General features: G+C 37.5%; 1 protein-coding gene across 2 annotated transcripts in view; it reads left to right on the plus strand.

Annotated features, from left to right (window-relative positions):
* The window catches only part of LOC120525693 (CSC1-like protein 1), a 148,901-nt gene that overhangs the window by 84,881 nt on the left and 42,567 nt on the right, over positions 1 to 21,453 (plus strand). For both annotated transcript variants that reach the window (XM_039748216.1, XM_039748217.1), the window contains 4 exons: positions 7,738 to 7,818; positions 11,941 to 12,055; positions 19,791 to 19,924; positions 20,120 to 20,257. In XM_039748216.1, coding sequence (XP_039604150.1) covers positions 7,738 to 7,818; positions 11,941 to 12,055; positions 19,791 to 19,924; positions 20,120 to 20,257 — 468 coding nt within the window. The remainder of the gene's footprint in view (positions 1 to 7,737; positions 7,819 to 11,940; positions 12,056 to 19,790; positions 19,925 to 20,119; positions 20,258 to 21,453) is intronic.

Genomic DNA, 21,453 nt, shown 5'->3' on the forward strand with positions numbered 1-21,453 from the left:
GCTCCGCGCACAGCTTGGTCATATTACAACCGGAAGGCCGAACTCACAATGTGGTATACAAAGAGATCCGTAACAAATAATTATTGGTATATTTTCCCACACTTTAAAAAGGTTTAGTTTTCTTCTTAATAAAAATTTTAAGGCAGTACTTCGCCGCTGCGAAGCGCGGTTATTTTGCTAGTATACTAATAAAAGGCAAAGCCCTCACTGACTGACTCACTGACTCGTCACTAATTCTCCAACTTCCCGTGTAGGTAGAAGGCTGAAATTTGGCAGGCTCACTCCTTACAGCTTACTTACAAAAGTTAGGCAGGTTTCATTTCGAAATTCTATGTGTAACGGTCATAACTGGAACCTACTTACATACATATATACGGCCATAGCCTGCAGCCCGGTCGCTGTGTGAGGCGGAGTTAGCCCCTCATCGTCACGCCTCCAACGTAATTGAGTGCCTGCCCATAAAAGGCCGTCCATCAGCAGCAATCCAATAGACACGCTGCCACTAAATATTTGCGGGTGAAGGACTGTGCTTATGCAAACGAAGATGAGATGGTGTTTGGCACAAACTCGGCAAAAGTGCGAGAGAAACTTAAGTGCCGGGTCTGAGCTAACATTAAATAAAGCCGTGGACATCGCAAATTCGCACAAGATAGCACAAGCACAGCTGAGAACCTTCGATGCATGTACTCCGAGCGGCTCATGTGACCCGACTGTGAACGCAGTACGCAGAGAACAAGCAAGAGCTCCAAAGAGTACTGAACAAAAAATGCATTACACAATTGAGAAGGCAGCAAAAGAATATGAAGCGAGTGATGCATACAAGCATATTTATAAGTGCAGCTACTGCGGAAACAAAGCACAGTGTAAACCTTAAGTTTAAATTAAGTTCATAGAGATGCTGCCGCCGGTGTTTGTCATGCCTACAAAGAATACGATATTTGCGAGATACAAGTTTAATGAGAAGACGTAGGGTATAATCAAGACTTTTGATCACTTTGTAATGGAGTTAAAATTGCTGTAACGGAGTTAAAATTGCTGGTGAAGGACTTTGCTTATGCAAATGAATAGGAAAGCAAGGTGTAAAGCTTAAGTTTAAATTAAGTTCATAGACACGCTGCAGCTAAATATTCGCAGATAAATCCTCAACTTAATACCGGGAATGCCTGTTAAACATCTTAGATTCACGAGTATTTGGGTAGTGAACACTTTGATGAATGAAACCTGTTATCTTTACAACGGTTGGCAAACACTGAATATAACTTGAACACAACACATCCTCCACATACGAACCTGATTGAAAGAAATAATGATAATCAAATCCTTGATGACAGCAACACTCATAACAGTGACAAAACAATTACATTGACAATCATGTTACATTATTTTTAAAATGTTTCCTTTTCTTTTTCATAACTTCTTTAACACAATACTTCTCCGCTGTGAAGAAGGGTTATTTTGCTAGTGTGTGTGTGTGTGTGTGTGTGTATAGATATATATAGATAGATATATATATATATATATATATATATATATATATATATATATATATATATATATAGATAGATAGATAGATACATACCCTTTGGGGTGCGAGCAGCTGTTGCTGGGGGTGCCAGAATCCATCGAGGAAGAAAAATGAAAAACATTATTTGTACAAAATCTTAATTTCTATCCATTCCTATTATTAGTGCAATACGCGGTTTGTTAAAACGAATGACTCCCGCTCTTGCATGCAGTTAGTGCTGCGTGGGTATTATGAACTATTGTATCTGTTCAAGTTCTATTTAAATTTTAAATATAAGTAATTTTTATTTAGTCAACAGAAATATGTTTGGTAGGAATGCAAGTTCAATTGAACTTGCATTTTTTCTTCACCATATAAATTTAAAGACTAAATTGAACTGCATTCAACTATAAATAGGACCTACTTACCGTAGATCCCATTATATAAGCTGAGAATTTAGTCCTAGATTTTTGGCTTGGAGTTTGGGGGTCGGTTTATACAATGAGTATCGTTTCAGATTCAAGATTTGCAGCGCAATGCCGGTTTTGCCGATGAATACGGAAGTAAATAATGATGAAACCACAGAGCCATCTTTCAGATGAAGAAGTAACTTTGCATGCCGGTACTTTAAATTAAATAAAGAATTTATTCAAAAAAGTGTTTTAGTTGTTGATTTTATTAATAAAATTTATAATAAATTATCTGGAAGTTTAAAATGAAATTTTTTGTTTTGATTTACGACCAACATCTTGCGTTTACGAAACGGATGCGGTCACGTGTATCCGCTAGCGATTGTAAACAAACAACCAAGAGCGTTAGTAGCGTCAGTCGGAGCCCAGATACATGTGTTTGTGGATGTAATTTCCGTCATTGCAGTGATTTACCTATTGTAAAAGGCGCTATATAGCGCCCGACCCGGCACAGACCACGCAGAGGCAACGTGTACAAAACACACAGGCTTTTATTTTTCTTCAGCTGTGTGACACGTCTTCCCCGTGCCACACAGCCCAAACACAGTCCAAAGCACCAAACAAAAATACACACCACAATTCTCCTTCACCTTTTCCTCCACCACTCCTCTGCAAGCTTAGTCCTCCTCCTCCCAACCCTGGCTCTCCGAGTGGTGGTGGCTGGGCCCTTTTATAGCCCACCCGGAAGCGCCCAAGTGATTAACCACCTGGTCCTAATTGAACTTCCGGCGGGCTGAAAGCTCGTCCAGCCGGGCTGTGGGAAGCAGGCAGCTCCCTCTAGCGGCCACGCCGGACCCCAACCAAGCTGTGGAGGACTCCATCTCCCATGGATTAACTTAAATACGCAATACAATGGACACTTGACTTACGAACTTAATTCGTTTGCAAAGGCTAACCCATCATGGCACATCAATGTGTGTCATTGCCAGAAGGTTTGCAGTGTCTCCCAGCACTGTCTCAAGGGCATTGAGGAGATTCCAGGAGACAGGCAGTTAGTCTAGGAGAGCTGGACAGGACCATAGAAGGTCCTTAACCCATCAGCAGGACTGGTATCTGCTCCTTTGGACAAGGACAAACAGGATGAGCATTTCCAGAGCTCTACAAAATGACCTCCAGCAGGCCACTGGTGTGAATGTCTCTGACCAAACAATCAGAAACAGACTTCTTGAGGGTGGTCTGAGGGCCCAACGTCCTCTAGTGGGCCCTGTGCTCACAACCCAGCGCAGTCGAGCTCGATCGGCATTTACCATAGAATACCAGAATTGTCAGGTCCACCACTGGCACCCTGTGTTTTTCACAGATGAGAGCAGGTTCACCCTGAGCACATGTGACAGGCGTTGAAGGGTCTGCAGAAGCCATGGAGAATGTTATGCTGTCTAACATCATTCGGCATGACCAGTTTGGTGGTGGGTCAGTGATGGTCTGGGGAGGCATATCCATGGAGGGACACACAGGCTTCTACAAGCTAGACAAAGACTCCTTGACTGCCATTAGGTAGCAGGATGAAATCCTTGGACCCATTGTCAGACCCTATGCTGGTGCAGTAGGTCCTGGTTTCCTCCTAATGCACGACAATACCCGGCCTCATGTGGCAAGAGTATGCAGGCAGTACCTGGAGGATGAAGGAATTGAAACAATTGAATGGCCTTCACGATCCCCTGACTTAAACCCAATAGAACATCTGTGGGACATTATGTTTCGGTCCATTAGGCGCCGCCAGGTTGCTCCTCAGACTGTACAACAGCTCAGGGATGCCTTCATACAGATCTGGGAGGAAATGCCACAAGACACCATCCTTCGTCTCATTAGGAGCATGCCCCGACGTTGTCAAGCATGCATACAAGCTCGTGGGGGCCACACAAGATACTGAAAAGCATTTTGAGGAGCAGAAATTACGTTTTTGAAAAAATGGATTATCCTGCCACATCTTCATTTCACTCTGATTTTAGGGTGTCTACACAATTGAGCCCTCTGTAGGCAGAAAACTTTTATTTCCATTAAAAGACTTGGCATCCTTTTGTTCCTAAGACATTGCCCTGTCATTATTTGTATAAATATCCAACTTCATATTGAGATCTGATGTATCTAATGTGTTTGTTTAAAGTGTTCCTTTAATTTTTGTGAGCAGTGTAGTTCCCTTGGGCAGCTACACACCGATGGAGACGTTGTTCCCACTGTTGGTAGCAGCGCTGGAAGTCTTCAACCGGTATGGTCTTCAGCATGTCCGTTACACTCTTTTGGATGTTTTCTAAAGTCCCGAAATGACGTCCTTTGAGGACACGGACTGAGGTCAGGTGAATAAGGGGGCTGGGGAACCACAGGAATGCCTTTTGAGGTTAAAAATTATGTTATGGAGAGGGCAGTGTGACATGGGGCATTGTCATGATGGAGCATCCATTTGTCTGCAATGTCTGGTCTCACGCGAATGACCCTTTTTCTGAGCCTTTCAAGGACGTCTTTATAAAAATTCTCCAAGCTTAACACAAAATTTAATGGCACAACGTTGCTCCAAATTCCGCTGTTCCATTTTGCGTAACGCACAACCAAAACACAACTTCGCAAATAGCAGTCACAAAAATCACGTAGTTAACGGAAGGAGTTGAAACTCTCACTCGGCTATGGGAGGGTACTGATGCACGTGCTCTATCAAGGACAACAACAGCGCAGCGTTGCCAGTCTCATTACTTTTCTGCCACACCTCGTGTGTGTGTGTGTGTGTATATATATATATATATATATATATATATATATATATATATATATATATATATATATATATATATATATATATATATATATATATATATATATATATATATATATATATATATATATATATATATATACACACCTTAATAAAATGGGAATGGTTGGTGATATTAACTTCCTGTTTGTGGCACATTAATATATGTGAGGGGGGGGAAACTTTTCAAGATGGGTGGGGACCATTTGGAAGTCGGCCATTTTGGATCCAACTTTTGTTTTTCAATAGGAAGAGGGTCATGTGACACATCAAACTTATTGGGAATTTCACAAGAAAAACAATGGTGTGCTTGGTTTTAACGTAACTTTATTCTTTCATGAGTTATTTACAAGTTTCTCTTTGTTTACAGCCATTGACATGTCGCAGAGGTTAACACGTGAGGAGCGGATAGAAATTGTGTTGATGTCTGGTGAACGCAGTAACCGGGTCATTGCAGCAGATTTCAATGCAAGACACCCTACGAGACCACCCATCTCCCATGCTACAGTTAGCAAACTGCTTGCTAAGTTTCGTGAAACTGGTTCAGTGTTGGATTTGCCAAAATGTGGACACATGAAAACTGTCACTAATGAAGAAACATCAGTGGCTGTCCTAGCTTCATTCAGCAAGAGCCCACAGCGTAGCACTCGCTGCATGTCACTGGAGAGTGGCATTAGTCGAACATCCCTTCGGCGGATATTAGCTACTCACAAATGGCACCCTTACAAACTCCAGCTACTGCAGCATCTCAACGAGGATGACCCAGATCGGCGCACTGAATTTGCAGAATGGGCAAAACAAAAATTGGAACAGGACCCTCAGTTTACGCAGAAGATTTTGTTCAGTGATGAGGCAAACTTTTATGTGAATGGTGAAGTTAACAAACAAAACCACCGCTATTGGTCTGACACTAACCCACATTGGATAGATCCCTCCAAGACTGTTGGAACAAAAAATTGATGGTATGGTGTGGTATATGGGGTACAAAGATAGTGGGGCCATTCTTCATCAATGGAAACCTCAAGGCCACTGGATATGCTAAATTGCTACATGATGATGCGTTTCCCTCTTTATGCACTGAAGCTGGCACGTTTTTCCAGCAAGATGGTGCACCACCACATTATGGGTGTCAGGTCCGAGCATTCCTAGATGAACAGTTTCCTGGAAAGTGGATTGGTCGTGGGCCAGTTGAATGGCCCCCAAGGTCTCCCGATCTGACCCCCTTAGACTTTTATCTTTGGGGTCATCTGAAGGCAATTGTCTATGCTGTGAAGATATGAGATGTGCAGCACCTGAAACTACGGATACTGGAAGCCTGTGCTAGCATTTCTCCCGTGTGTTGCTATCAGTGTGTGAAGAGTGGGAGAAGAGGGTTGCATTGACAATCCAACACAATGGGCAGCACATTGAACACATTTTATAAGTGGTCAGAAACTTGTAAATAACTCATGAAAGAAAAACGTTACGTTAAAACCAAGCACACCATTGTTTTTCTTGTGAAATTCCCAATAAGTTTTGATGTGTCACATGACTCTCTTCTTATTGAAAAAAACAAAAGTTGGATCCAAAATGGCCGACTTCCAAATATATATATGCCCATGGGTAATGCGGGATATATATATATATATATATATATATATATATATATATATATATATATATATATATATATATAATATACTATATACACACACACATAGAGAGCAAAGCGCGGGTACTCTGCAACTTGTATATATAAATCGCAACATTTTACTCACCAAAATTTGGATTATTTGGAAACAAAATCCATCTTCCTCTCTTTCCTCAAAAACAGTTCAATTACTCTGTTGTATGGATTATCCGTGCGCTTCAGTTCCATCAAAACCTCACTTTCTGTCGCCATCGAAGGTAATGCTGAAAGGCGAACCCACCCTATGGTATTTCTGGCATAGGTTTCAATTTGCTTTAGGGCTGAAAATGTCTGCTCGACAGAAGCAGTGTGCACAGGAATGCTCACCGCCAAATATACCAATGTGAACAGCTGCGCCATGCTCTCATTCAGATTTTTCTGATGAAGGAAGTCAAGGAGATCAGTTGAAGATTTTCCTGCAAAATCATCCATGGCATACATTACAGTCAGTTCTGTTTTTAGCCAAGACAGATCAAAAAGCGCTCCGTGGCTCTTGTGTTAAAGTGGAGAAGGCTGCATGCGTGAAATTTTCCTTGTTTTCCCGAAACTTCTGGGGCTCGAGGAGCGTGACAAACATCAGGTTTTCGTGGTCTTGAAATCTGGTCTGTGTCTGGCAAATAATATTGTCCAGAATCCTGCCATGGAGTTGGCCGTAGTGCACGAGACGATTTTTTGCTTGGAGCGTTTGAGGTGCATTCAGTGGCCTCGGAGAGTTCCTCATATCGGCTTCTATCCAATCAATGGGTCTGAATACTGTGACTGACGCCAACTCAAAATCTGATTGGTTGAAGCAACAGGTTAATCGACATTTATTCTGTGTTAAAGTGCCTCCACAACAGATTTGTGAAAGCCTCTCTGCCTGGTAACAAATGATGGCTGAAATGTGATTGGCTAAATGCTTTAATACGAAACTCCGCTTCCCACGGCTATCGAGCTGCAGTCTATTACAGTACAGTTTATGGACAAAAATGTTCCATTTATGAACATTACGCGTAGAATTTTGAAATGAAACCTGCCAATCTTTTGTAAGTAAACTGTAAGGAATGAGCCTGCCAAATTTCAGCCTTCTACCTACACGGGAATTTGGAGAATTAGTGGTGAGTGAGTCAGTCAGTGAGGGCATTGCCTTTTATTTGTATGTATGTATGTATGTAATATTTTTTTTTTTTTTTTACAATTAGTTATTTCTGTATACATTAGTGTGTCATGCACACACCCTGGACAATTTTATTTTGTATTTTCAATGCAGTGCTCAGAGTTTTTTTTTTTTTTTTTATTTTCCTTGTGAGTTGGAGATACTTGAAGTGCCTTAATAAAACAGTAATGTTCTTTGTGTTTTTTTCTGTTATAGTGAAGCTTACCCATCAGTTATCATTGTAAAAATTGATCTTTGCTACGATGCTGCTAAATTGATTTGCTTGTACCAAGGAAGGTAAGTGTTCTGTCCTCAGTCAAAAAATTTTATATTTAGAAATTAATATTTTGCGTATGCAGTATTTTTACAATATTTCTTACACATCCAGATTTATCTATACTATTCTGATTTTAAAAAAATATTTTACGTATAAGTATGGTTGTGATTTTATTCATTCACTACATGTGATGTAAATTAAAATAAAGCATTTATTCGCACCTCTTAAACTACCTACATCGAGAATTCAGTTATTTTAATTTTTTTTTCTGACAAAGCCTAAAGAAAATCATTACAACACTCGTGTGAGTATGTAAGGACCATTGCATGACCTGAAATTAACCATTGTATCAAGTAATTCACTCCAGACATCATAAAGATTTGGGGAAGCCACCCTTATATTATATCCTGGCTGCGAAAGTTTGAAACAATAGAACAAAGATGTTTACAAGACCAAGTCCAAAATAGAACTGTCAGACTGGAGGTAAGCTGGTGGCTTTAAAGGCCCGTAGAGGAAGTGATGTCATCCAAGGTGCCGGAACCTGGTGAGATTTCCCGGGAATGGTCTGCAAGGAACTAAGACAGTCAGCCCATCCTGCTGCCCCCCTGGTCTGATGTGGCATTAGAATTACTCAAGCCCTTTAGCTGCCTCCTATTCGCACGTGTGTGACACTATTTAGACAGAAATTTTATTGCAAGCTGCAGGCTCTATGTAATTTACAGCAACTTCCATCTGAATGACTAGTTTGGTTGCTTCATTAAGCCTCAGTTAACATTTACTACATTTTATTAGAATACTATAAGTGGGCTGTAAGAATTATATTTTGATGTGAAAAAGTTTTTTTTCAACTCACATATACCACTTCTGTGTAGTGGGGAGCCAGAGAAGCACATTTTGTTTGTGTGTGTGTGATAAATTAGCCAGAGTTTGTGATGTGGTGCTATTTTTGCCATAATAATTATTTTGATTTCTGAGCATTTTAAAATGTAATCTTACTGTTCTCAAGAGTTGCTCTTGTTCGTTAAGTTTGTGGAAGATTAAAAGTTCTTGTTGCTCAAGATATATGGGTGGCTTCTAAAAGGAGGTTAGCTTTGTTTATGTATAAAACATGAATTGTTAGGCTTCTAAGACTTGCCAAAACTGACAATCTTAGGATCACGACAGAAAGACATCCTGACCTTAAAGAATCCATTTAGAATGAATTATCAGTATGAAGTACTGTGTAATTTCATAAATAAGGCACTTTAAATTTCCAAGTACATAGTAACCTTCCAGTTTAATAAAAAGTAAACATATTGCCAGAATATTACTAATAATGTATCCTATCAAATAAGTCCTTTCATACATTGTAATTTACAGCATGCATTGCTGTTGCAGATTATTGTTCATTTATGCCGCATATAATGAAAGCTGAATAAATGCTTTCAACTGTACTTGTGGAAGTAAAATTACGCAGTAGTTTTTGCTTGCGCAAGCTCTCAGAGACCTTGTTTAAAAAACTGGTTGTTCCACTGTCTTTATGGAGTCTTCACATCATCACCTGGGACCTCATGTTTAAACGGTGTGTACACATAAAAATATTGCGTAAAATGTTTCCACATTCAAAACCTGATGTATAAAACCTAAACTTGGCATAAAGCCACGCACATTTCCATGGTAGCTCATACCCTGTCGTATGCAAGTTCTGCACTCGGTTTTGCAGACTGGTGGCACCCAGCATCAAAGCAGTGCTACTGTTCCTATGTGGTTATCCTTTCTTTTTTAGATCCACATCCCTGATTCAGCTTTATAAATACACTGAAATTAACCGCATATTGTTTATTAGTTTAATGCATCTGATTGTAATTAACTTATAACAATATAATGGTCCACAGAATGGTCAAACTATTCCAAATACCATAACTGCTTTAGCATTGTTACTCTCGCTGCACCTCGGATCCCACATCGGATTATCTTTTTCCATATTACTCTCACTGCACCACTTGGAGTATTTATATCACTGTATCTGAGTGTGAATCATAGCTGTACAGCAGCTGATCGGAAAGAGAATTATCTGTATACAGCATCAAGCACACGCTGCCTCAGCCATGCTGTCTGTTGAACTGCTCTCATATGACAAACGCTTCAGAGCCTTTCCTGTACTGACCTCGCAGTTCAGAAACCGTTTCATCCCAAGAACTCTAAATGCACTCAATCAGTCCATCAAGTGCTCCTTGTAGAACTGTTTGTACTTATTAGTACAATCACCTCACTGTAAACTTGCACTACAGTTATAATATTGCACAACCCGAGCCACTTTATAAAGCGCCTATTTACATATGATGATGATATCATTTTTAAGATGAAATGTAGCAAAATATGTTTATTATATTATGCAGATAAAACTTTAAGTACACGGTGCCGCAGTGCTAGCGAGCCACTGGCGCTCCGTTCACGGATTGTTCCTGCCTCGTGCTGTATTCTTGTTGGTGCTGACGCGACACTGGAAGGATAGATGGATAGAATAATTAAACATGTACTACAAAGATATTTCGATGTTCCTTAAACGTTTTGAAGAATTGTCATTCTAAGCTTACAGATGGCTTAATGTCTATTACAGAGCTGATTGTGTGGCAATTGGGTATTTGGAGAAAGAAAAGTAAGGACAGGAATTGGAGGTTAGTATGTTTGAAAGAGACAGTACTGCTACAATAAAGTATTTCATTGAAGGTAGCACACGGCGCAGCAAGCATCTTGCGTGAGACATGAACAATTACTGCGCCACCGTGTTCCCATGTTTAGTAACATGCTTGAACTCCTATCGTCATGAAAATGATATCATGTATGCATCTCAGTATTTTAATTATTCAGCTGTAATATCACGAATATAATGGATTCTGTGTCCTGTCGGAGGAAGAGAAAGCCTGGAAGCACATAGTGATTCACACACATAGGGCACATAGTGCTACTTTACAAAGCAAAGCATTTAATGTGCTACTTTAGTTACAATGGTATTTGAGAAACTAGTAAATTAAACGATTTTAAGATTAAGTTTATGATGTTTTACTTTAATGACAAAATAAACTACGTGATTAAAGTAGAGTAAAGAAATTTCGTTAATTGAAGTTGACATTTCATGCTTTTTCCCCACTGTGTGCCTTTTTTTTTTTTTTCCTCCTCTGTACCCTAATAAGCTTTCATGTGACACTCAGACGGTGGGCTATGACTCGCCTTTTCACAGTGACTTTGATATCTGACAACTTCTTTTTTTGTTTCGGGCACTGTGTGACTTTGAACGTGAGCTTTTGAGTTTCTCCGACACGCTATGTCACTCGATCAACTTCCTTTTGTTGTTTGTGCCACTGTTTAAACCAACAAATAGTACGTTTTTCTTTGCCTCTACTTGGTATTCGCTGAAATTCTTCTATTTTCCAGCTTGCTTTTGCCATTGCCGTTGAAGTTGGTGTACACACAGATTTATGCATCTGGATTTTTTTGTGCGTAAGCACATTTTCGCTTTTGTCCGTACGCCATGTTCTAATATGAATTCTAAGTACGGCGTTATACATGAGGCCCCTGGAGTGTACTTTTCACTGTTTCCTAAATGAAAATGCACACATCTTATGTTAAGAATTTTATTATTTACCAAAGAGTCAACTGCCAAATGAGTTAGAAATGGGTATGAGCCTAATGTTGTTAATCTTGTAGGTTACCCTTAGGCCAAATGTGTGGTTTTTCAGTTGAGAGTGCTTGGCATTTTGATCAGCTTGAACTGAATATTGAATGCAGTCCCTCTGATCAAGAGGGAGACTGGAGTGTTTTGCTTCTTATTACTATGGTCCATTTATCATTGTTTTCTGTGATGGATAACCATGCACACAAAAACAATCGTGTAGTCTACTACTCTTCCTTGCTGACTTACCCATTTTTAGCCATAGAATTGCAGTTTACTCAAGTAAATATATAGAATATAAAATAAATGTGAAAGTTTTACCGAGAAAAGTCTGAAAATGTTCCTAGAGTTTGAGAACTCTTTCAAAGCTCTGTTGATTACAGTGGTCTAAAAGTGTTGTAATAGTGGTTTCCTATTTTTGCTGTCAATGTTTTTAATGACATTTTTAAAAATGAACCATAACGAAAAGTAGTTTTTCTTTTGGTTGCAGGAAAAGAGCAAAACAAAATTTAATACATTATAGAAAACTGTTTGAAAAAGAAGGAAAACGTGCGTCTATCAACCCACGACCCTGCTGCTGCTTCTCCATGGGTTGCTGTAAACTGGTAAGATATTTGGGGCGAGATTTACAAATAAAATGCAAAATAAAACTTCACAACTATTGAACCCTGGTTTAATTGTGGTCCATTGTGGAATTTTCATATTCCCCTTGTTCTGGGGTTTCTTTCACAATACAAAAATAAGCTATTACATGTCTGGTTTATTTACAATTTTTAATATACAATGAGTATATTTGTCGGTGGTTGTGTATTTATCCTCCTGTGGATGAACTTCCCATTTATAATCTGTTTTTCCCAAGATCTGCCAAAGAAGACCCCATTATTCAGAGCGTTATGAATTCGGTAAACAAATGAGCAACTTTTAAACTCATCTAGTGCTTTTTTCCTAAGCAACTTATAAACCACAAATTCCTAGAATAACACTTCCCAAAAGATAAAAGTTGGGCTTGATTTTTAGGCTAGCTGTCTGTGATGACTATAGAATCAAAGTTCCATGGTGTAATTTGACAAGATTGGGTCTCACCTATAAGGATGCAGAAACTGGAGTAAGGCAGTAAGCAGGGATAGAAATCACAATATGGTTCTCTTATATAATGACGCTGTGACTAAGTTATGTAATATATTGTGATTTACTACTACCTTATTATTTGACTGAACTTAAAGTTTAAATAATATATCCATACACACAAATGTCTGTCTATTACACTTAGCAAGAAAATCAGTTAATTCGATTTAACCCACTTAATGATTTCAAGTACTTCAGTAGGATCTAGGAATGGTCAATTACCATACATAATACTCACATGTAGACATTAAACTTTATTATGTTTGTAGTGGACCTGTCAGCTAGTAACCGAGAACAGAATAGTTTATATTCTAGGCGTATGTTTGAATTCGGGCTGGGAATCAATAAAACAGATTAATAATTGCATAAATGTGTGCAATTAATCATTAAAACATGTAATTATAAAATTAATACATAAGTCATGAAGTAAATAGACACTGAATCACAAAATAAATGTAGAATCAGCACAAAGGAATTAAAAAAAAAAAAAAAAATAGTTGATGGCATAGTAACCTTAAACCTGAACTTTTAACAAATTATTACTTCAGCAAATACAACCTGAATTTAAATGCCTTTCTAAAAGGCAAGTTAAAAAGAAGGCAATAAGAAAATGATGCCAATGTATTAATTTCCCAATTGGCCTACCATATGAAAGACAGACATGTCAAACTAAAGAAAAAAAAAAAACAACAATCGAAATGACTGTTGACCTTAGGCACTGTTAAAGACTGATATAATTCAAAGAATAAGCATTTCTTAAATGAGCATACGTTAAAACGTGTTAAAACTCCGCAAATACTATCCTCAATTATTCATCACCATCCATGTTTGAAAACTATATTCTACATAAGTGCTGTGTCTGTGAATGCCAAACTCCGATCTGCTTGCCGACATGCGTGGGCAGTCTGATTGTCTTGTTATCAGCTTGAGACAGAAATTAGGCAATCGCACTTACACCTCTCTGCAGTTTATAAAAGGGTAGCACAAGATTTTTGGGGCAGAATCAAGGAGAGATGGAAAAAAAAAAAACGCAAACTGAGCTTAGAGTGTTGGAGTGAAGAGAGAGAGAACGAGCTAGCCAGCTAGTATGGGGAAAGGCAGCGCGGTCTTTGGTCCTGTGATGGAGCAAAGGATCTGTGTTCTAGGGACAGATCATCCCCACTGATTGTTCAGAGGGGTGGGTGTGATTGAGGTGGCATCCTGTCTAGGGACCAGAGGTATGCCATAGTGAGTGAGAAGGAAGACGAGAGGACAACCGACCCCAAGCGGTCTGGCTGATGCCACTTGAAGCAACCAAGAGGGAGGTCTGGTTGGATAGGACTGCGGCTATTGAAGTCTCTGCCAGCTGAGCTAGCAGTGGGTGGGTGAGCTAGGGAGACAAAGAGGGAATTGTGCTAGGCTCATCCAGGAGTGAAAGCAACATTGACCCAATGACTGCGATAGTTTTTTTTTATTCTTGTTTTAAGTCTTATTTTTAATCTCACGGATTTATTTATTGACATTTGAAAGCACTGCACTTTTGATCACGGCTTTGGTCTGCTTTTAATAAAACCACTAGCTCACTTTTGCATCTACCCATTGCTTTATGTGTGTGTGTTTGTTGTCATTTACCAAGCTCATCCAGTCATGACTATCGACAAGTGTTGGGTTCAAAAGGCTCCTAAACAAAAGTGGGAGCATGGAGCTGACTTGCATCATTGCAGTCATATCAAGCTTGTTCTCTACTGTAATATTATGCAACAAAATTGAATGCATATGCTTGAATTAAAAGTGCCCTGAGCATTTTGAATCATTAAATCTAAATCTTTGAAGGGTTATTGTCAGCATTATATTGATGGGGATGAAGAAATAATGCATTTTATTGTCTACTCATTAAATTAATAAATTGCACTGCTAATCCATTACCATATATGATTCTAAAAATAAAAAAAATAATAGTAGTTCATATATAGGCAAATAGAGTAAACTCCACATCAAGGGAAATTAACCATAAAATTTTAGGTTATATCATAAAAGCTGTTGAATTTAAGTCAAGGTACGTTATGCTCAAATCATTTAATAACAATTACTTATATAGCACCTTTTCATACAAGTAATGTAGCTCAAAGAGCTTTACATGATGAAGAAAGAGAAAAAAGACAAAATAAGAATTAAAATTAGGGAACAGTAATTAACATAGAATAAAAGTAAGGGCCGATGGCCAGGGGACAGAAAAAAATAAATAAATAAATAAAAAAACTCCAGATGGCTGGAGAAAAAAATAAAATCTGCAGGGGTTCCAGGCCACGAGACCGCCCAACCCCCTATAGGCATTCTACCTAACATAAATTATGTCAATCAGTCCTCATTGTATTCAGGGTTCTCATGGAAGAATTTGATGACGGTAATGGGGACGTCTGGCCTTTAATCCATCAGTGTAGGGACATCACGGTGCTTTGATTCGGTGGTGGTGGCACATATCGCCACCACAGAAAACTGGAAAAGGAACAGAAGAGAAAGTAGGGATTAGTATGGATTTTAGAGCCACCATGAATAATAATGATAATTAACTGAATATACAGAGCATCAGGATTAAACTAAAATTAAGCTATGACAAAGCCATGTTAAAGTAATGTGTTTTCAGCAGTGTTTTAAAGTGCTCCACTGTATTAGCCTGGCGAATTCCTATTGGTAAGCTATTCCAGATTTTAGGTGCATAACAGCAGAAGGCCACCTCACCTGTTCTTTTAAATTTAGCTCTTGGAATTCTAAGTAGACACTCATTTGAAGATCTAAGGTTACGATTTGGAGTAAGATTTGCGCTGGTAAGACTGCATCGGAAGTATTGTGTGCAGTTTTGGTCACTATGGTACAAGAAAGACATAGCAGCACTTGAAGCTGTGCAGAAGAGAGCAACCAAGTTCATCCCAGATCTTAAGGACATGTCCTACTTTTACAGACTCAGAAAATTAAACCTGTTTATTCTGTGTGGGGGACCTAATACTAATCAGTGGAAATTAACGTTAAATGCATTTAAAACTAAAGCCAGGAAGCACTTCTTTATGCATAGTTATGTAACTACCAAGACATGTAGTTGAAGCAGAAATCCTGACAACTTTTAAGAAAAATCTGGATGAGATATTGTGACAGGTGACATACAAGAACAATACTTATTATGCAATAGGCCGATTTAAAAAAAAAAAACAGAAGAAACTCAGGGTGAAATTTCTTTCAGATATTTTATTTAACTCTAATCTAATTGTAGATAAAGTATTATGATCTGTGAACATAGCAAAATGGGGTTGAGGCCACCAAAATAAGCTCCAAGGAACACAAAGGCAAAGACTATCCAGATGCAGAGAAGTCCCAATAAAACACATGTAAGTAATGGTCAAAAAACGGAGCACAGAGGTAAAAATCAGGAAGTTCACAAAAAGCACAGCAATCAACAAAGGAAACTCTCTAACTCCTGTATATTCAATGAACTGCAAGGGACTGCTTGTTTGTACAGCTACGGCTGAGTGCACAGAGTGATAGGCAGGTGGCCCCATGTTCTGGGAAACCACCCACAGGAAACACAGAAAAAACATAGATAATAATAATAAAAAATAATATAAAATGTAATTATTAACAAAACTTCAAATAATGCATATAATTAACACCAGTCACACTATTAACATAACTAAAAGAATAAGAAGTTGAAAAAGAAGACATAAAAAGGAATGTGAACACCAGCCAGTGGAGGAATCCTGGTTGAAATTTAACGGTACCTCAGTACTAAATTCTAAAGACAGAACAGAAAATATTCAAGAACCAGAGAATCCGACAAGGAAAATAGCAATACTTACAAAACAAAGGACTTCAGATAAATGCAGTGATCTCCTTGAGTCCTTGCTGCTCTTGCCTTAAATATCCAGAAGGAGCGCTCACAAGTGGTGTTGCCAGGATAGCCCCACTACCGGGTCCTCCACCCATAAAACACAAGTAACTGTGGCACATTTAAAAGAACAGTACATAATTACAAACAAAATGAAAATGCATAAAAAATATGAAAAGTAATGATTCAAAAATGACAGAAGTAACAATAAAATATACTGAAAACTTCTATACTTATACACATTATAACTGAATGTTATGTTTCAAATGTTTTAGAAATACTGTAGTATTTTTATACTTCATTTTTTTTGTATACAGGTTGTGTACGTTTATGTGTATTTTGGTTAATTCACTCACTTTCCATTTTGCATTCAAAAACTGTTTTTTGCCTAGATGTTTATTTGCTGTGTTAAACATAAAAAATTTAAGATATTTTTGTATGACTTAATACTGTTTTTTTGTATGTCATGTGAATAGTCCTATGAGAAGAGCAACTGTACTGACTGGATGTCATCTACAGTAATGCTAGGTAATTATTTAAAAGGATCATCATATCAAGAACTGTTCCACATTATGTGCCTTCCACCTCCTCTCACATGCAAATTGTATTTAAATGCAACATTTTGTACTTTTTGCCTGTAATTCAGTTTATCCGATTGTGTAATTTATCAACTAATATTATGCAGAACTCATGTGATAGAAGGGTTGAGGCAATAACAAGAGCATGTTTTTGAGATTGTGCCTGTTTTTGTGAAAGACTTTTATGTTCTTCCTAGTCCTGCTTTGTGTTTTTGATTTGTTGACATTTTGCTGTCTGCTTTGTCCCAGATTATTGCCTGCCTCTGACTTCTCTTTCCTCGGTTTGTCTGTCATTGTTATTCACTCCTAACGTGTTCCATGCAGCCCTTTTTGCTCAGTCTGCCCTTTTAGGAGGTTTTTGTTTCTCAAAGGAGCTGTTCACACCTTGGATCCATGGCTATACTGTGAAAATGTGATATAATCAGCGTAGTTTGAACAAGGACTTTTTAATGAATACTCTAACCATACTCTCCATCCCAAGACAGAATTGTATATGACAGAAGTGTTTTTTTGCACTTAGTAAAAGTGTGTCACCAGAAGATTTATATTTGAGGCATAATTGTTCAAAGAATGCAAATTTATTGTGATAATATTTTAGGTATTCACTATAAGCAGCTATTAAGGGTTTATGTTATAAAACATACTAGTAAGCCTTTTTAACAAGTTATTACCATTTTTCTTTGATCTGTAACATATTTAAGAGTCATTTTACTTTTACTGAAAAATATATTAATAGCACAGTGAATGTAATAGGTGAATATGTGTATTCTTAAAAAATATATTATTAATAAAATAGTGAATATAATGTTTATTATAGACTGTTTTAGTTGCTTTTTATAATGGATACCTAAACTAAATGTAACAAACATTGTCTTTACAGTGGTCTGGAAAAGTCTGGATCCCAAGTGACATTCATGAAGTAAATACTTTTGTAGTTAAAAGATGGCTAAGTTACGAATAAAGTGAGCAACTGACAAAAGCATCTCAGCCTAAAATGTCTTAAACAATGAAAACTTATTTTCAGATTGAAATATGATTTTGTATTTTAAATTGGTAATTCTTCAGACAGCAATGTCAAATCCTAAAGTATTTATTTTTTCTAAAGACAATTGCTGCCAAAGACAGCCATCTGTAAATGATATAAATTATCCAGTGCTAGTACTGTAAGTCATACACAGAATATTTGAAACAAGTACAATATTGCTAATTACAAAAAATAATCTGAAAGACAGGTGAAAAGTTTTCAAATAAAAATGCTAAACACAAGAATATCTCGAGCATAATTTTGTAAAGGCACTAAGTGCCCAGAAACACTTGTTTTTATTTCTCCTGTTTCTCTCAACATGTGATGCTATGTGATGTATAGCAACAGATACAAATAGTAGGGACAAAAGGATGGTCTTAGGGCAACACCTCAGGCAATTCCCAACATCCTTTATATGAAATACATCATGTTATTCATGTTGATATCTATTGTTTCAAGTTTGAAAGCATGATGCAGCAAAGCTTAAAGTACTTATCACACAGTGGTAGGGCATTTGTTCAGTTTCTAGCTGAGGTGCCTCTTGTGTAGAATTTTAAATTTCTCCCTCTGCTCCCCGTGGTTTGCTCTTCACTGTGAGCTTAACCAGGGAGTCTGAATTGGCCTAGTTTGAGTGGTGTGCATTAGTGTGGACTGTGACACATTGTACCTATACCTACATGGGTTAGGCTTTGATCCCCAATACCTCCACCGTGTCAGGAAGTAGGCTTGCTTAAAAGATCAGGTGAACTTGCATGAACTTAATGTTTCAGTTAAGTGGGTTTCCTTTCTGTTGAGTCTGCCTCATGAGCATTTATTAAGTCCCCTGCTGCTAGTTCCTTTTTTATTCAAACTAAATGATGCACATAATAGTGTCTATTAGTAAAGTGATTACAAAGTTGATTTTTTTTTTTGTTTGTTTTATTATGCTGCTCCGGGTTGTATGATCAACACGAAGAACACCGACCAACTTTGTGACAAATTGAAAAGTTTATAAATTACCACTTTTTAGCATTTGAAAATACAGAATTACATTATATAAAACAATTATTTTTTTAATTTACTAAAGAACCAGGCAAAGAGCACTAAAAAGGTTTGGGAGTATTGCTACCCAGTATACTGAAAAATAATGCAGGAAATGAAACACATCTTTACAATTCAGAGTCTAAAATAGACTGGTTTCTTAAATATGGCTGAAACAAGAAGGGGATGGATCAGGGCGGCTGAAAGAGGAAATTAGGTCTTCAGTAGGCGGGTTCTGGAATAGATAGGATGTTATCAGTAATAGCAGGAAGTGATGTTATCAGTGGGCAGGGTTGGTGATGACATCACTGGGAGGTAGGTATGTTCTTCTGTGGGTCTGCAGAGGGACAAAAGAAGAAAGGATCAGCTGACAGTACCAAGTCCTGATCTGACTGAGTAATAACACCATTTGTGCCCATTACCAGTCTCCCATGCACATGTGTGTGACAAATTATTCATTAAACTGTAATGTCCTCATGCAAAAAAATGTCTGCATAATGACCTTCTTACAGCATTTGCTGCCCATACTTAAATTGGAGTTTTTTTGCTGTTGTATAGGATATGTGACTCAAATGCAGTTTCTTTCACAGACATGTTTTTAATACAGAAACTTCATAACACACAAATTTCATATTTACTATATTCCTTTCTTTCCTTATATCACTGACAGATTTATGTTGTAATATGTTGCAAAATTCAACTTTTAAATGGCATAGGCTTGTCTATTTTATTTGCAGATTGATGCAATTGATTACTATTCAGTCAGTGAAAGCAAGTTGGAAGAGGAATATGACAAGGAAAGAAACAATGTAACCTCAAAGCCATTGGGCATGGCTTTTGTTACTTTACAGAATGAAGCAATGGCAAATCTGTAAGCTATATCATTTTATTTTCTTATTTTGTCTTCCTTATGTTTGACCCATTTCTCAGTTATCAGCTTGTATAATGAAATTACCATGTAATGCTTCAGTTTTTTGTTTTATTTTTGTTTTTTAAGTATGCTCAAAGTTACTAGTGTATTCACAGGGAAAAAAATGTAAAAGTTTTAAATTGTGTTTACTTATAGCATTCTTCAAGACTTTAATGCAATAACTTGCAATGGCTGCGAATGCAGGCATCACCCAAACCCTTCTACTGTTAGCCAGGAACTGCAAGTTAACAAGTGGTCTGTAACATATGAGCCTGATCCTCACAATATCTATTGGTAAGCTGCCTTGAAATTCGGCTGTAGCTGTTTATTAATTATGAGACCTTTCTAGATGTTTTATCAAAGGTTCAGTGATTGAAATAATTAAAGCAGATCTTGATTTTTATTTTGTTAGAAAAGTGAACTGTCTTGAAATCTGTTAAGTCATTTCTGTTTTGTGAATGAGTCACACCAGTGTGGTGTAATTGAATATTATAAACAGTGATTAACAAGTAAACTGTATACAGCCTATATTTGTTAATAAAAGCATCGATACGAAGTTGCTATGAACAATTATTGTTCATTTTCTTGCTGCAACTAAATATGATTTTCCGCTCCTAGAAATATGGACGCTGATCCTCGGCCATTGTTTGCTGCCTGCTTTACAAAACTCTCCTGCTTCAGTTTTATTTTTGACTCCTTGGTTAATTTAGCAGGCTATACTATTCTATTTATTAACAATATTAACAAAAGGCAAATGCACATTCTTTGTAAATTATAAAGCTAGTTCTTCCACACCTGCACAGCAACATTGATGTTAGCAGGTAAAAACATTTTCATTAATGCTGAAATATTTCATACAGAGAAACATTGATATATGGAACAAGTTATCATGAAGTGTAGTTTTGCAATCCTCCTGTCTAGTATCTGTGTTTGGCTGAATGTTTTCTTTTCATCAGAACATTTCTTATGGTACTTTTTTGTTAAGAATGAAAAATTGGTTCTGCTTTCACTTGAAACTGTATTGTGTATAACATTATGACCAGATGATTACAATCAAATGCATAGTGTCAGTGGACAGAGGATGAATACTTTTTGAAAAAACTTCCAGAGGTTATACTTATAAAATTTATGTAGCCAAGTGACATAATGTTCCACTTGCATTGTACATTTAAGTTTCAGAAAATATAAGCACATTGTGCTGTAGAATACACTCAGTATTTGTTTAACTATGTGAGCCCATATTTTGGTCCAGGTTTTAGTCTGACCGTTAAATCAAAGTATAGGGTGGTCCAGGTCTAATTATGCAATTTTCATTACGATATAACTTTAAGTTTATTACATAGAAAATCACCCGAAAAATCCTGGACCATTGAAAAGTGTGCAAACTGACGACATGAAGAATTGTCTTTGCGCCGAACTGGAATCATCCCCACGTAAATCAAAGTTATCCAGACGATCTGGATCTGCATAATTAGGTCTGGACCACTATG

The sequence above is a fragment of the Polypterus senegalus genome, chromosome 3, assembly GCF_016835505.1.
Source record: "Polypterus senegalus isolate Bchr_013 chromosome 3, ASM1683550v1, whole genome shotgun sequence".
Classification (NCBI taxonomy): domain Eukaryota; kingdom Metazoa; phylum Chordata; class Cladistia; order Polypteriformes; family Polypteridae; genus Polypterus; species Polypterus senegalus.